Source organism: Megalops cyprinoides, chromosome 18, assembly GCF_013368585.1.
Source record: "Megalops cyprinoides isolate fMegCyp1 chromosome 18, fMegCyp1.pri, whole genome shotgun sequence".
NCBI lineage: Eukaryota > Metazoa > Chordata > Actinopteri > Elopiformes > Megalopidae > Megalops > Megalops cyprinoides.
The window spans coordinates 11303681-11319362 of record NC_050600.1 but is presented as its reverse complement, the minus strand read 5'-3'; the positions used below and the strand labels follow the sequence as shown (position 1 = coordinate 11319362).

Sequence of the window (15682 nt, the reverse complement as noted above, 5' to 3'; positions counted from 1 at the left end):
TAACTGCAATCAAAGGCCTAGGTACAAAACATCAAGAATTAAAAAGGACATTTTAAGTCAAGCTTTGCAAAACACAGTGCAATAAAAATGGATAAAAGGTCAGCTATTCTCAGATTTACAGTTTGGATAAAACTGGATGCTCAGGATTATAAAAGATCCCTGAGCTGTTTTATCACTTTCTTCTTAGTGCCAGAAAAGCCCAGGCTCATGGTCAGTCCCACCAATATGGGCACGGCTCTCCTTCAGTGGCATCCCCCCACGCTGACGTTTGGCCCTTTGCAAGGATACCGCCTGAGGTTTGGCCGCAAAGACGTTGAGCCCCTGACCGTCATCGAGTTCCCAGAGAGGGAGAACCACTACACCACTAAAGAGATCCACAAAGGAGCCTCCTACGTCTTCCGTCTCTCCGCACGGAACAAAGTGGGCTTTGGGGAAGAAACGGTAAAGGAGATCAGCACCCCAGAGGACGTGCCCAGCGGCTACCCCCAAAACATTGTCACAGAAGGCACCACTACCACCACCATCCAGATCAGCTGGAAGCCCCTCCTGCTGGCCGAGCAAAACGGCAACATTGTCAAATACGCTCTGCAATACAAGGATATCAACAGCCCCAGGAACCCTTCTGAACTGTTCATAACAGCACCCGAGTCCACTGTGACTCTAGACAGTCTAAAAGCAGACACCACATACGATATTAAAATGTGTGCGTTCACCAGCAAGGGCTCCGGTCCGTATAGCCCCAGTGTCCAGTTCAGGACACAGCCTCTGGATCAAGGTAGGATCTCCCCCCTCTGGTCCCCCGTCATGAGAACAAACAGGAGGGTGTTGTGATGTAGCTGAATGTGCATGGCTGCGATTATCCTATGCCAAAGGTACAGTACTGTGTATACATGCTCATCTCGGTGTCCAGTCAATTGAGTTAACACGGGTTGCTCAAAAAAGGTCGCTGCCAGAGAAAAAGGTAAGACGGCAGTACAGACGCACACTAGTTCCAGGCTGGTTACATTTATGACTGGTTAAATGGGTGATAATCAGGTAAGCCATCTGTCTTTGTTTCCCACGGTAACTGTACAGGGTGCAAGCGGCCGTGGCCGTGATGTGTCTAAATCATCTGCACTGCCTTTTTTTTAGCAGTGTTTGCAAAAAATTTTCACGTGAAAGCTGCAATGAAGACATCGGTACTGCTCACATGGGAAATTCCTGAAAACTATAACCCAGCCCAGCCATTCACAGTGAGTGCTTTGGGTTCATAGCCACGCCGTTTCAAATAACTGTATCACCTGTGGTCTGTTCACTTGATTACATTTATATTATTTAATGTCTCAAAAGGAGATTAGATGCTTTGTTATTTGTTTGACTATTTTTATTTCCCAGATGCAGAGTGTTGCAGTGGGTCATTATCAATATTATGCTTCTGAATAAGTGTTTTAAGTTCTTATGCACCCATAGAACTTTCTATTACCCAGTTTTAATTGACTAATTAAACACAATCATAAACCTGAAGTCTCACAAGTTGCTATGGGGCAAAATCCTAGGTGTTGAGTTACTCCACTTACATATATGTTAAAGTTAGCCTGCCCAACAGATATGTATGTAGTATGGAATACTAACTTCAGAGTCTGGAAAGGATCATCCTGTGTTGGCTCATTTCATCCAGTTTAACTACAGTGCATCACACCATCAAACCATTGTCCCTTGGTTGCTTGCAAAAAAACGGAATAGTAATTAGACTGTAGCTCTCATCCCAGACAAAAGGCTTCAATATTTAGCTAAAAGAAAAAAGGCATCAGTAGCTAGCTAGGTAGCCAGTAAAGCAATCTGCCATATTTTTCAAATAACCTCTCAAAGAGGTACGTTTTTTGTTTTTTTTTTTTTAAAAGCGGCATGCCGCTTGAATTTATTACCCATCACTTTAGTACTTGCTAGCCAATTTACAGTTCTGCTGTTTCATTCTCACCTGGTCCATTTCTCTCTTTTTGCCTCTGTCTGCACAAGAGCAACTGACCAGTCAGACACCTGGCATAAAATATAACATGTAGTGTGGTAGGCTAAACATTAACAGCCCAATCCTTTCCAGACAGGTATCTTCATTCTGACATCTATCAAAGTATAATGGAAAGAAAAGCCATGTTTAAAAAGATAACCTCTGCCATTTAAAAATATGTTTATTTATGTCGTCATGATTTTACTGCTTATTGACTAATGCATGGATTATTCTTGGTTTGCTTTGCCAGTTGAATATGTGCAACATAAGTTTGCCTACATAGTGAAATACATTCTGTATGAAAAAACTAAAAGTTTGTAAAGGTGTGTAGTGATACTGTATGCTTTAATGGAGGAAATAAGGGCAAAACTGTGCAGTAGACACTTTTTTTAGATGTATGTTAACCCCTGTCACCCTTGTGTGTAGATCCTCTATGACAATGGCCAGAGCGTGGAGGTGGATGGGAAACTCACCCAGAAGCTGATTACCAACCTGCAGCCGCAGACCCAGTACTCCTTCCTCTTGACCAACCGCGGGAACAGCGCCGGCGGGCTCCAGCACCGGGTGTCCACCATGACGGCCCCGGACATCCTGCGCACCAAGCCCTACCTGATTGGGAAGACCAACTCGGACGGCATGGTGACCGTGGAGCTCCCCTCGGTGCAGACCACAGAGAAAGTGCAGTGAGTGTCGGGGAGTCGGTCCACAGGGGCCTGTTTGCATCTGCAGTGCATTCAATGTCTGCAGTAAATTCAAAAGGCATTGGGAGCAGATGATAGGAAGGCATTAGGGGCTTATTTTCACTGTTAGCTACAAATTGAAATGCCATTGTTTGCTTGTCCCCGTTTCCATATTTACAACTGCACCTCTGTTATTTAATTATTATTCATCCAGTAATATATTTGTGGTATACTGTAATATAAATAATGTTTTACTCTCACTGTGTAGACTTCATTTGAGTATCAGAACGGAAAACCAGAGCAGACTTAAGAGGCCTTAGACAGCTGTAGGATGCCTTATTGTTTGTGTTTCTCTTTTCTGGTCATTACACTCCGCAGCCATGCACCATCTGTGAGGTCTTTTAAAGACAGCTACAGTAGGCCCCTGATCAACAAAAGACCAGGGCACATATCAGAGTGTGGACCGGTACTTCAAAACATCTCCCATTTTGATCTTTTCAGCCGCTCTAGAGGAGTGCAGCGCAGCTCCTGCTAGGATTTAAACTAATTAGTTTCCCATTACCCTGCCGTATTGACTTCCTGACGATGCCGGCTGCACAGCACCCAGCAAGGATGCAAAAACGTTGGCAGAATTATTACCCTCGTGCAGCCCAATAAATGAAAATCCCTTTAATTTCGGCTCATATTGAGGTGCCTAATTAGCCCATGAGGCCCTAGTGAGGTGTGACAGTCTGCTTGAATTCACTGATCACGCTTCAGTTAAAACCATACAAGGAAAAAAAAGGAATCTAATGAAATAAAAACCATGGCTTATTTCTGACTAATTTATTGTCACATTTGATGTTTTTTTTCTCTGTCATTTGTGCTCACCTCATTGATGTAAACTGATAAATGGATGAGAATAAGCAGGCTCTGGAGGAGTTCTTCCGGATGAATCTTGAACCTCTGCCTTTACCTTTGACAGTCCACACAAACAAAGCATTTATTTGAGCACCAAGCTGGCCAAAGGCTGATATACTTGTCTCTTTCCTGCTCTTTTGCAGGGGATACTACATCGTGGTGGTGCCTTTGAAGAAACAGCGCGGTGGAAAGTTTGTCAAGCCCTGGGACAATCCCGATGAAATGAATTTGGAGGAGGTATGCGGGCAGCAGGCTTGTAATTTCATGCTTGGTATCAGAGAGGAAATGAATTGAAAGTAAGAAACCCGCTCCGGCTTGGCCATGTTCTGCTGCCTCTTGGAAAGTGGGACCGTGTTAACGGCTTGCAAATGGCTCAGGAGCGCTCTATTCACATGGAAATGAGGAGAACATCCAGTGCTTCACAAGAGCAACAATATGTCAAACTCTAACAGCGGCAATTACCACAGGAGCTACTGGCAGCCCCCATGTTAGCCTTCTTATTCATGCATTACCGCTGCTTCAGCGTGTGGCGGTCTGGATTTATTTTTAGATCATCTCAATATTTGATACACTTTCGTGTACGTGGACTGGGGCGAGAACGTGGAGCACATTAACGGAGAGGCTTTATGAGACGATGAGTGCTTCAGTGAGCGCTTCACAGCTGTACTGCAAACTTGGTATGTTAGTGTTCCAGGACATGTCTGTGGTCCTGAAAAAGGTCTGGTGAAAGGAAATCTAAGGCCCTTTTGTGTATGTTACATGGCACTCAGCAGCTGGCCTGTCCTCACATTTTCCACTAAGCTGCTGTGGACATTGCTGGGGCAGGTGTCAGAACCAGGTAATTGGCACTAGACAAAGAAAACAGAATTTCAGTAAGATGTATCATCTAACTGTATAATGTGTTTTCAAGGACATTAAAATTCTTCATATCTGTCTCAGAAGGGTATTCTGTGTCATAGTTGGCATCTAATCCCTCCATTGCTACAGTAATAGCAAAGCATATCAATGAGACAGGGTTTAGTTGAGGGAACGTTAAGTACGTTCTCGTGTCTGTATTTACAAACAAAAGGAAAAATGCATATGCACTCTGCATGCATGCACACATTTTTTATGCACATTCATAGAACATGGGTTTCCCTCTGAAGTGAACCATGCTGCAGTCTCATACACTTCTGACTCAGAGGTCAGGTTGATTTTGCAGACGACATATCATGGCGTGACTGATGGTCAAACAGTAGCCTTCGGAATTTATTTGTTTGTCAATATTTGCTGTCACCTTTGAAACTTTCCCCAAGGGCAAGGGGTTTTGCAGAAATGACAATAGACACAGGAAATATGAACAAAGACATTATCAGGCTTATGTCCCTTCCACTGCTGAGCGTAAGCTTAAGAGTCTACAGCCATCAACGCCACTGAGGTGTAACAGTTGTCTTACCTAACAGCTGAGCCTTCAGACAATTATTTCAGATTTTCTCCATTGAGGAGCACACCTTAAATTGGATCATCATGCTCTAATTCCCACTAGTTTATATGTAGATGTACCCAATCTCCTTGTCTATATTAGCATATACATATCCTCGGCTTTCAGTTTTCCCAGTTTTCCCACCCCCCATTAATGTATACATTGTGTCTTACCCCATGATTGCACATTGTGGCAGTATAAAGCAACCGAGGGAATCACAGCTGTGCAGCAAAGTGCTGATTATTTGCATTCAGGTCAGCACACCATGGGGTTGGGACTCAACGTGTTTGAATCTATGTTACATCTATGCAATGCACTGCTGTGGTACAAAACTGCAACTGAGAGAGCACCATCAATGAGGAGCAGAGATATTCTCAATACAAAGTAAGCTTGCAATGGGCAAAAACAACCTCTTAAATGCACCTTTCATATCAGGATTGGTTACTTACAGGCACAACACAATATGGTGTTACAATACCATTCATTGTTCTTTGCACATTGGCCTCAGATGTGTCTTCAGGAGCCAGGGTACTGTAGGTGATGGCTTTCTGTCCTTGATGTTGCTTGCAACTCCGCAGGAAAATAACAGTGAAACAATGACCCTCTTGTTTCTCCAGGATACTTGTGAAAATAAATCACTCAGTGTGACAGGTCATGCAAGTGAGCTGCCTGTCCCCTGAAGAGTTAGTGTTACTCTATGAGCAAGTGAAAATGGACTCTCATAGTGATAGTCAGAGCAGCCGCTAACAGAGAGCCAAATTAACACTTTCTCCCCTTGTAAGCTACTCACTGAATAAGTAAAGCTGTCTGCAACTGTCTCACTCTGCTTCCAATAAAATCACATATATGGGTAGCCTCCCAAAATCTTGCTTTGCTGCTTAGGGAACATTCAGTCCAGCCATTATAAGGCTTAGTCCTTAACTGTGAGTAGTGGCTCATTAAGCAATGTGACTACTTTTTCATGATTCTAACACATCATCTTGAGTTAGATTGTCACTAAAATTAATAAAAATTATTTTGTAAGAATAGAAGAAAGGTAATTCTTGCTTAAATGTGCCATTCAAGGTTAAAGATAAAGCGCGAGCACAGTTGGAATACATTCCAAAGGCACAGTACTGTATGAGAGATGAAGGCTTTGTCTTTTTGTGTCATTTGGCTAAGGAATCTGTTTCAAGCTGAGAGACAAGACTCAAGCAATTTGCACTTTCAATTTGATGATTTCAAATGGTCTAACTAGAGGTCCTACAGGCAAATTAATAAGATTGAAGCTTTTAGGGAGAAATTGAATTACAGAGTCAGAGCCATACCGTGGTTCCCACACATTCTGGAAAAAAAGATGAAGTTCAGTTTAAGGCTCGGAAAATTGAAATGAATGGAATCATGAGGAAAGAATATATGAAGCGGTGTTTATTTAGAAAATGAATTCTGCTGAGGAGAACTTCAAGCGTTTTTTTTTTTTTTCTCCCAGCATTAAGCCTGGGATATGTCCTCTGTCCGGGTCATTCTTTTCACTGCTAATGTGGACAGTACATTCAGAATTATGGAAAGTGGAGTTAAACCACGGGAAAATGTACCACCGCATAATTGACACTGCAGTTTTGCAAAGCCTCAAGATTGATTCATGAATCCCGACTTTATTTAAAAAGGTCACAGCACTGCTGGGTCAGTATAGTACATAATATTTTAAGTGCTATTTAAATACTATTTAAGGCTATTTTAAGTGTTTTTTTTAAAGAATCTTTCATGAGATGAATATAAATTATATACCAGCACCAGAGAACTTTGAAGAAGGCCTCAAGGCTGTTATGTCGAAAATCTCAGCCTCAGCAATATAATGTCAAAAATATCTTTGTTTATTGTCATCATTTGTATAAATGAGAATATGAGTGATTTTTTAATCAGTTGTCTCTAATAGGCTCTGAATTAGGAAATAAATTGTTAGTCTTCTGTTGAATTTCTCATGTTGCCTGTCCCTAGCAGCCACACATACTAAGTGAAAAACATCCTTCTAAATAGGATACATGAAGATAATTTGATTATCATTATATTATTAAATAGCAATACATATACTCATTTCCATGTTCAACATTGATAGTCTTTTGTATCAGGTAGGAGGGCTGTGCACCTTTCCTAAGTGTGAATTACACTGCCTTGTGTGTGTGTTTTTTTTTTTCATTGACTGATTCCATCATTTCTTTTCACTTAGCTGCTCAAAGAGATTAACAGAACAAGCAGAAGCCTTCGATTCAGGAGGCAAGCAGAGCCCAAAGCCTACATCGCTGCCTACTTCAAAGAGCTCCCCACCGAGTTCACCCTGGGAGACAGGAAGATCTATGGCGACTTTGAAAACAAGCAGCTCCAAAACGGTCAAGAATACATTTTCTTTGTTTTGGCCGTCCTCGAGATCTCTGAAAATGTGAGTGTGCTTTATTTGAGCATTCAAAGGCACTAGCTGCACACAGAAACGTGTTCCGACGTGGATTTGCCCCCTCCAGCAACTGAATATGAGGGATCTTTTGCCTGTTCTAAAAGTTACATATCAGAGTCAAACACTGAACCAATGATGACCCAGCAGAGGTATTGCCCAGTGGCCATATCCACCCATGCTGAAGTCAATATAAACACAAATAGCTATGATTGCCTGGCACCACTGAGGCAAAAAACATGTCTTTGGGTAAAACAGAATGGAAACCTCCAGTCAGAGCTATGCCTAGATAACTTGCTGTGCTTCATGGCAGTGCACCAGGGACATTATCTCTGGCATTTCAGGGTGTCTGTGGATGATGGAACGATGATTAAATAAATTTTAGGGGGAATAGTATACATGATGAGATGTGGTTTAACAGTGCACCAGCTTGTAGGACTGCCTGAGTTATTACTGCTGCTGGTAGTAGACTAGATAAAAGACATCAGGCAATCTGCTCTTACAGCAAATATTTCATTTAGTTATTTATGATTTTCTTTAATGTAAGTCCTGTAATTGTCTTACCATTGTATGCATGGATTAAGACAATCAGGTCAGATGCAAAAGATAAAGTAATGAGTGTACATTTTTTTCTCTTTTTTGATTTACACAAACTGAGCAAATGAACATGTCATTTGGATGTTCTGATGTTCGTGTTCATTAATGTGGAATATCCATAGCTGATGCAGTTTTAAAAGATGTCAGGATAAGGAAATAGAGGTTGGGGACGCGTCATGCATGTGCATACCTTGACCTGTGCAGGATGGGATTCTTCAGATCCAGACTGTGCTTTAATATCAGACTTTCAGAAATCTCTAGTCTAAGATGTGATGGCTGAATTTTTTACAGCCATGACAATTTGTCAGATGTCTTGCCTGCAGGGTGTTTTGCCACAGCAAGATACGGTTAAGAAATAACCCTAATCTGATGTGGTGGTTTTGATCTCCCATCCCACGAATCATAAAAATATCATTTTAAAAAGCATGCCCTGTTGCATTGCACCATGTTTAAAATTTAAATTACTCCAAAGTGGAATTGAAGCAAAAAAAATAATTTGCTTCTACGATTGTCTTGGGACATCTCAGCTGTTTTGAAGTATCTGAAGAAAAGCTATAGGTTGTTGTGAATACAACAATGACCCTTACATGCTGGTATAACGTGTTAATCACTTGGCTGCACTTGCATTTTTTTACCATCCAGACTATGTATGCCACCAGCCCCTATTCTGACCCCGTGGTCTCTGCAGACATCGACCCCCAGCCAATCATTGACGAGGAAGAGGGGCTGATCTGGGTAGTGGGACCAGTGCTTGCCGTTGTCTTCATCATCTGCATCGTCATTGCCATCCTCCTGTACAAGAGGTAAGGGGAGAGGAGAGAGTCTCTGCAAGCATGACCCCCTCTTTACCTAGCGGAAAGCCCGGCCACTGCCTGTCACAGCTTGTTCGTGTCCAGCAGCGGTACCCGGGCTTGGCAATATGTTGTGTGTCGGTAGATATACGCGGTTAAAAAGCCCGAGGCTGCTCTCAGGTCTCACGTGAGAGGGGTGCTCGGAGTCGAAGCTGCGAAGGGTGTGAGAGCTGCAGCTGGCCCGCTGCCTCAAGAGGACAGCTAGCTCGCTGAGCTGAACCGAGCTCCCCCGGGGTAATCATAGCGGGGTGATGCATTAAGCTACTCATTCTGGCATGACACTGAGGTACAAATGTCCCATTTCCAGCTCCTCCAAATGAGTGATGCTGTATCTGAATATTGCCTTGAAGGGTACTGTAGGTACTGCTAAAATGTGTGTTAGCCACCTGTAGTCAAATCATCAGTCATGTTTATGTTCATTTAAACATGAAATGATCTTTTTTTTATTATTTTTCTGATGTTGTATATGCCAAAATTTTTGTTTAGCTGCATTTGAGATTGTTGTTGATATAAATTATTGACAATATGTACACCTATGAAACAGGCAGATCTAGCCTATACCAACAGAACTGTTTGGTTTGCCGGATTACACTTGTAAAGTCAATGTTACCGGTTTGTACAGATGCTCTGGCGCATGACCAGGTGTTATTTCAGTTGTCATAATCATATTTTTGCTTAATGTGATAGAATGGTATTTCACATTTAGGACAAAGGACAAAAGCTATGCTACCATAGAGCATGAAAAGTGCAATAAAATTGATTTAAGGCACACAAAGAGGAAGCAAATAAATTGCTACTGCTAAATTATACAAATCTGCCCAGTCAGATGTAGATCATAAACCCTGAATGTTAAATTGAACCGAAAGTCAAGGTTGCTGTTTAAGAGGCTTTCAGTTTACGATACAAATTCAGATCATAACAGGGCGTTTTTTTGCATTTTTCAAGGAAGCAAAAAAGGCATGTTATATCTCAGGTAGAAAGCCGTGATAAATCTAATGAGAGAGTAATCATTTGTTTACACCATAAATGTCAATTTCTTAGTGCATTTTATGCCTGCCTATGAGTCATCAACCACAATGCACACTGTATTAAAATTATGTAGTGGGCTATGCTGAATGCAGCCTTTCAGGCAGTGGAGGGATAAAATCAATTTTCTGATGCAGAAAAAGACAGTATTATTTACCTGCTCACATCCATCTAGGCAAGCTGACACACCTCACGTCTCCTAAAGCCATATATGTAGAAAAGAATGTAAATTTAGGGTAAACAATCACGTTTACCCTCAAGTTTAATGCATTACATTGCAAATTTGCTTAGCATACACCCTTGTCTGGGTCAAGTTCCATAGGTTACTTTTTGAAAACATATTATCCATTTGTACAGCTAGACGTGTACAATAGTACCTAATGAAGACGGTTTTTTTCCCCAGATAGCACTAATATTCAGGGTGGGTTTTTCCATAGTCAGATGGTCAAAATGTGATTGAGTACATGTGCATTTAGGAGCTACAGAGACCATAATAAAAAGTGACCTGTATTTGCTGGAGTTCAATCCATTGGATTTACATATAGTCACCATTTGATTCAGAGGAGTGTGCATTCCTATTGATAGAGAGGTTAGAGGGCATATTGTTCTTGAAAATTCAAATGTTAAATATGGAATTCCAGACAGACAGGATGTACATTCTATAATGTCAGCACTCAGATATTTATCAGCATTTCTATTAAAATCCATTTATTTTCCCCTTGCTTGCTATCTCTCACATCTGTCACTGAGGATAGAGTCATCTGTGACCTATAGAGTCACTACAGCCTGCTTAGCATCGGAATGCATAATGACTCATCGAGCTGAATTCAAGTTAAATTGTGTTTTGCTTCAAAAAACTTGGCCCTATTTAGTTATTTTTGTTGCACAGTATAGTAGTACTCCTTGCTTTCTGATACTGGGAAAGCAGCTCATATGGAATCTGAATAGATTAAATTAGCATATGTCACAGTTCACCTGCAATCACAGCCATGACAGGTAGTTATCACAGCAATATATATTACTGTACTTATGTTAAATATAGCACTGAACGCACATAACCACATGAAGTACCATCAAAAAGATTATTTATTTGTTTGTTTATTTATTTATTTTTATTTGTGGTATACCCTGCCTTTTGTATTGTAATTGTCAGTGGTGAACAATGTTTTTGTTTGTTTGTATGTTTGTTTTAAAGCAATATATAAAATCAAGGAGACATATTAAGCATAATACACACTATGTCTGATATGTTGATGTTGACTGTATGTATGACGTGACTATATGATCTCATATTGTTAATGCATATTTTAATGACTGGTTTGGCAGATTTAGAATTTTGAATTACCTTATTAATGTTGAAAAGACATATTCTGGGAGTAAAGAGGAAGGGAAGGAAAATCTTTCTGGAAGCACCTGGTTCGCAATTATAGTTTTCTGAGTATAACCACAACCTCAGGCTGTATAATTGAAGGCAGTGTAGGTACCAAGGTGAAACTAATGTGACACACAAACTGAAATTATTTCTATTGTGATGCAAATGGAATCGCCTTATATTTCCCATAATGGTATGATAACTGACCATTATGCTTTTTAAGAGCTTTCAGTTACTAACTTTGCTAATTGTAAGACAGCTGTGACAGAAATGTCCTGTTGTCATAGTGACAAGTGACATGTTATGCCTTGTTTCATTTCCCTGTCGCTTACGAATGGAGCAGCAAACCAGACAGGTAAGGAGTGAGATCAGCACGGGCGGAACCTCCAGAACCTTCTACACCTTTACCCATGCACTGCAACCCTTTTTCTCCTCAGAACTACAGCAGAATCTGCTCCCCAAATTCCTGTAGATTCGTTTTTCTCCTTGTTTTATTTTCACCCATCATGTTTGCCCTCTGTGAATTTCTGCTCCCCTGTTGCCCTTCAACTGTTTGCCATGCAAATATTATTGAAGCAGAAAGTACACTTTGAGAAGGCATCAGTGGAGGTATTGTCAACTCTGCCCCCTCGCCTCAGTCAGACAGTATGACAGAAATATGAATTCAGCAGAAAAGCTCTTGCCTTGCCAGCTTGTTTTGATTCACTACTTTTTTTTTGTTCAAGGCAGGTGTTTGAAATATGTGGTGGAAAGATACTATATGGCTGCAATGATAGAATGCCAGTGTCTTGCCATTTCCATCACCGCAAGTCCTTTCAGACATGAGTAGATCATTTCTACTTTGACATGCCTTAGAATCATATATTATATGTGGTCACTGTTAAATAGCAAATGGTGTTGAAGTCTGTGTAAATCTGTCTGTTGAATGTAGGAGGTTATAATTGGATAATAAAAGTAATACAGTAGCCTTGTTAGCATGGTATGTAATGCGTTAGTGGAACAGCAGGATTTTATTACAAGTCAATTAATGAAATGGTCTTTTTTATTTTATTTTTTAATGATCCTTTAATTGTTTGTGAAACTGTTAGATTTCATGTACTACAGCTGTGTTCTACAGTCATTTTCCACTTATACTATAATTATTATTAGAGAAAATTTTCTTGTGTTCCTATTGTTTCACCGATATTTGAAGAATTAGCTCAACTGAACAAAATACTTAAATGCTCACAAGAAGAAAGCCATGATGCAATGCCCATTCTCCATTAACACATACTGCCTGAATGTCTGTCTAAGTATGAGGGGTCAATTTATTTGGTAAACACACCCAATTGGTAATGGCTTAGTGCAATAATAATGTGTTCTTTAATCCAAGATAAAGTGTCATCTAAATTGACCCCTAAACAAGTGCCTCCCAAACCTCTCTTCACTCCTCACCTTGTGTAAGAGAACAAAGTTTAAGTTGCATGCCTGCTTAAACCTTCCCAAAAGGAAAGCATGCTTTAACAAGTGATACTACCTTCTAACCTCATCCCCTTTCTAATACAAGGTAGCATGGATGTGTAATGCTAATGAAACACAAATAGATATATTTTTTCAACAGTATGACATCACAATCAAATTTACTCACTGGCCGGGAACAATCTTTGTACCGGTACTGTACCTCTTTTACAATGTTTGACCTGCATTCTTGCTTACAGCCCAAACATTTCATTTTTGTTTCTTTCCAGCTTGACCCCTACCATTCAAATAAAGTCTTGTATGACTGTATGAGTTTCCACATACAGTCCTTGGCATTCAGCCACTCATGACACCAATGCAGATGTTCTGCTTTCAGTTCCTCTGTGTGCTCTCAAGAGGTCCATCTTGAGACCGATCAACTGCTTGAGATTGCTTGAAAATTTGAGCATTGCTTGTTATCGTCATATGTTAACTACCATACCGTAAACTGCATGGCTCCTTGAGGAGAGTAACACTGAATCCACAGAGCATTGCTAATTCTGCAAATGATTCGTATTCATTTCCCTAATGAATAACCTCTCAACTCCATAAACTGTCATAACCTCTTTTCATCCCATCCTTTCACCAAAGTCTCTGTTCCCAGACTGTGTGTTCAGCCATGTTATAACTGGTTATATGACTTAGTCTAATTAGTTGTAGCTCACCCACCATAGGGCGTCTGCACTGTACCGCCAAAGATTTTTTACAAATTGGGATTTTTTTTTTCTGTAAATATCACATTGCATATGTTGAAGACAGTAACACACAGCTACAAATAGCTAATGGTAAATGTTTTACTTTGCTCCAGCCTCTTCTGCTCGATTCAGACAAAATGTACTCATTTGCAGATGGCTAATCGTTTCGAAATGACTAAAAGCAATTCAAACTTGTACCAGCAGTTTGCATAAACAGCCTTTTCAACAGTATTGAAGAAAAAAATCTAAGGGCTGTCTTTTAGGAAGGTTTTTAAAATGAAGTGCATAATCCAAAGTGCATTCTGCAATTTTATTTCTCAACTAATATTTGTTAATGTATTTGGATTAGGCTGAACCCATCAGATCATTCATCTACGCATAAGCCTAAAATTCCATTATAGAATTTGATGTCATTTGTTTAAGTGAGAGCATGGAGCAAAATGTTTCGGTGTACTGTGTGTACTGTACCCTATGGATACAAATGGTATACCTGAAGCAATTTGCTTCAATATAGCTTCTGTAAAGATTGCTCTCCTGCCTCAAGCCATGTTTACTGAATTACTGATCCAATAAAACAAAGAACAGTTACTGCTTCAGTATCAACTGCCATGTAAAATTAACAACTAACAACCTTACACATACTCACTTGCACTGGGTGAGGTATGGCGTATTATTTTTGGAGGAAGGTTTGGCCATCTGTTCAGAAATGTTACATGACCCAAATCCTGCCACTGCATTTTTTTTGCCTTTTTTGAGCCATTTTTGGGTCATAATTCACAAGTCCTCTCCTGAAGGTCAATATTGCATAAGATTATTTAGTAGTAATTGATAAAATTATTATTATCACTGCTACTGTTATATGTAACTGTAAAAGCAGCAGCAATGATAATAAAAAATTGTTATACTGTTACTGTTATTGTTACATATAATCAGTATCCTCAAGGGACATTCTTCTTATTTTAGGAAAAGAGCTGAATCCGAAGCTAGAAAAGGAAGCCTTCCCAACAACAAGGAAATGCCTTCCCATCATCCCACAGATCCTGTGGAGCTGCGGCGCCTCAACTTCCAAACCCCTGGTAAGAGCTCCAGCTCCTGTTACTGCTCTCACCACGGTCACGATCTCCATCTCAGGCTGACACACACTTGAGCGGATTCCCAGAAGCATAACCGCAAATACGTCTGAAGAAAATGCAGCTTACTTTAACAAAAAAAGAAATACATATATTTTATTGTAGAAGGAGTGGCAAACACCATGTATGTTTTTATTTTTGTTTGAAAAGTTAAAATTTTGCACATGTGGCTAAATATATGTTAACCTTTCACAAGGTGCTACTATATATTTTACAAAGGAGAGACATTATTGGATAACAATCAGCCATTACATTACAGTGAAAAATCATTTTTCTTAAACCATGTATGCACATGTATACTTTTGTTTCTGGAGGGTTTTCATCATATTGTGCTGTATGTGCATTTTTAATGATTTTTTTTATGACATACTGATGAAAACCAAATACACCTCTCTAAAGACCTCAGTAACTAACATCCGGTGTGAAATCTCTCCCAGAATATCACACAAGGTCACATGTAAATAATGACAGGATGCTGCAGACAGGTTACCAAAGGGAAAAAAAAGCCAGGTCAAAACTAACAAAATCCCTCAGAACAGGATGTCTGTGTGACATGGCAAAACTGCAAGCCAAACACTCATGCCACCATTCACAAGCAGGCAATCTGCAGTAGTCTGAGGGTTACTGTCCACAGAAAAGCCCGTGGGAGCTGCGTATGTCCGGATTATATGGAAGAACAGCCATACACATGTCAGAGCTGGCAAAATAAGTGCTGCTGGATGGAGGAAGTATCAGGAATGCCTGTCTACATATGTGTGCATCAGACTAAAGAGAGCTGACAGTCAGTAATGGATGTCCCTCAATTGACCTTGCTGTGAAATATTGGACATTTCAAGTTTGATTTCCCAATACCTGTGGTATCTTAAAGAGTAATATCTGGTGCTGTAGATAGCTTTTCTTTCTGAAGTAAATGACAGTTTCCATTTTTGTCACTTAGGCACCTGTGGTGGATGTTGTCAACATACAGCATTGTACAGAAGCCCTCAAATGGATAATTATGGTGGACTATCAAAACTAGGATTGCAACCCCATGTTTGCACTCTGGACTATTTTGGTGGCAAGG

At 40.3% G+C, this 15682-nt stretch overlaps 1 protein-coding gene across 15 annotated transcripts in view; it reads left to right on the top strand.

Annotated features, from left to right (window-relative positions):
* LOC118793016 (receptor-type tyrosine-protein phosphatase delta-like) overlaps window positions 1-15682 on the top strand; it is a 387427-nt gene that overhangs the window by 345944 nt on the left and 25801 nt on the right. For 6 of the 15 annotated variants that reach the window (XM_036550950.1, XM_036550949.1, XM_036550947.1 and 3 more), the window contains 8 exons: window positions 188-775; window positions 1132-1232; window positions 2411-2667; window positions 3708-3801; window positions 7233-7442; window positions 8691-8851; window positions 11641-11652; window positions 14453-14565. In XM_036550950.1, coding sequence (XP_036406843.1) covers window positions 188-775; window positions 1132-1232; window positions 2411-2667; window positions 3708-3801; window positions 7233-7442; window positions 8691-8851; window positions 11641-11652; window positions 14453-14565 — 1536 coding nt within the window. The remainder of the gene's footprint in view (window positions 1-187; window positions 776-1131; window positions 1233-2410; window positions 2668-3707; window positions 3802-7232; window positions 7443-8690; window positions 8852-11640; window positions 11653-14452; window positions 14566-15682) is intronic. The other 9 variants (XM_036550951.1, XM_036550957.1, XM_036550956.1 and 6 more) reach the window with 5 other exon arrangements.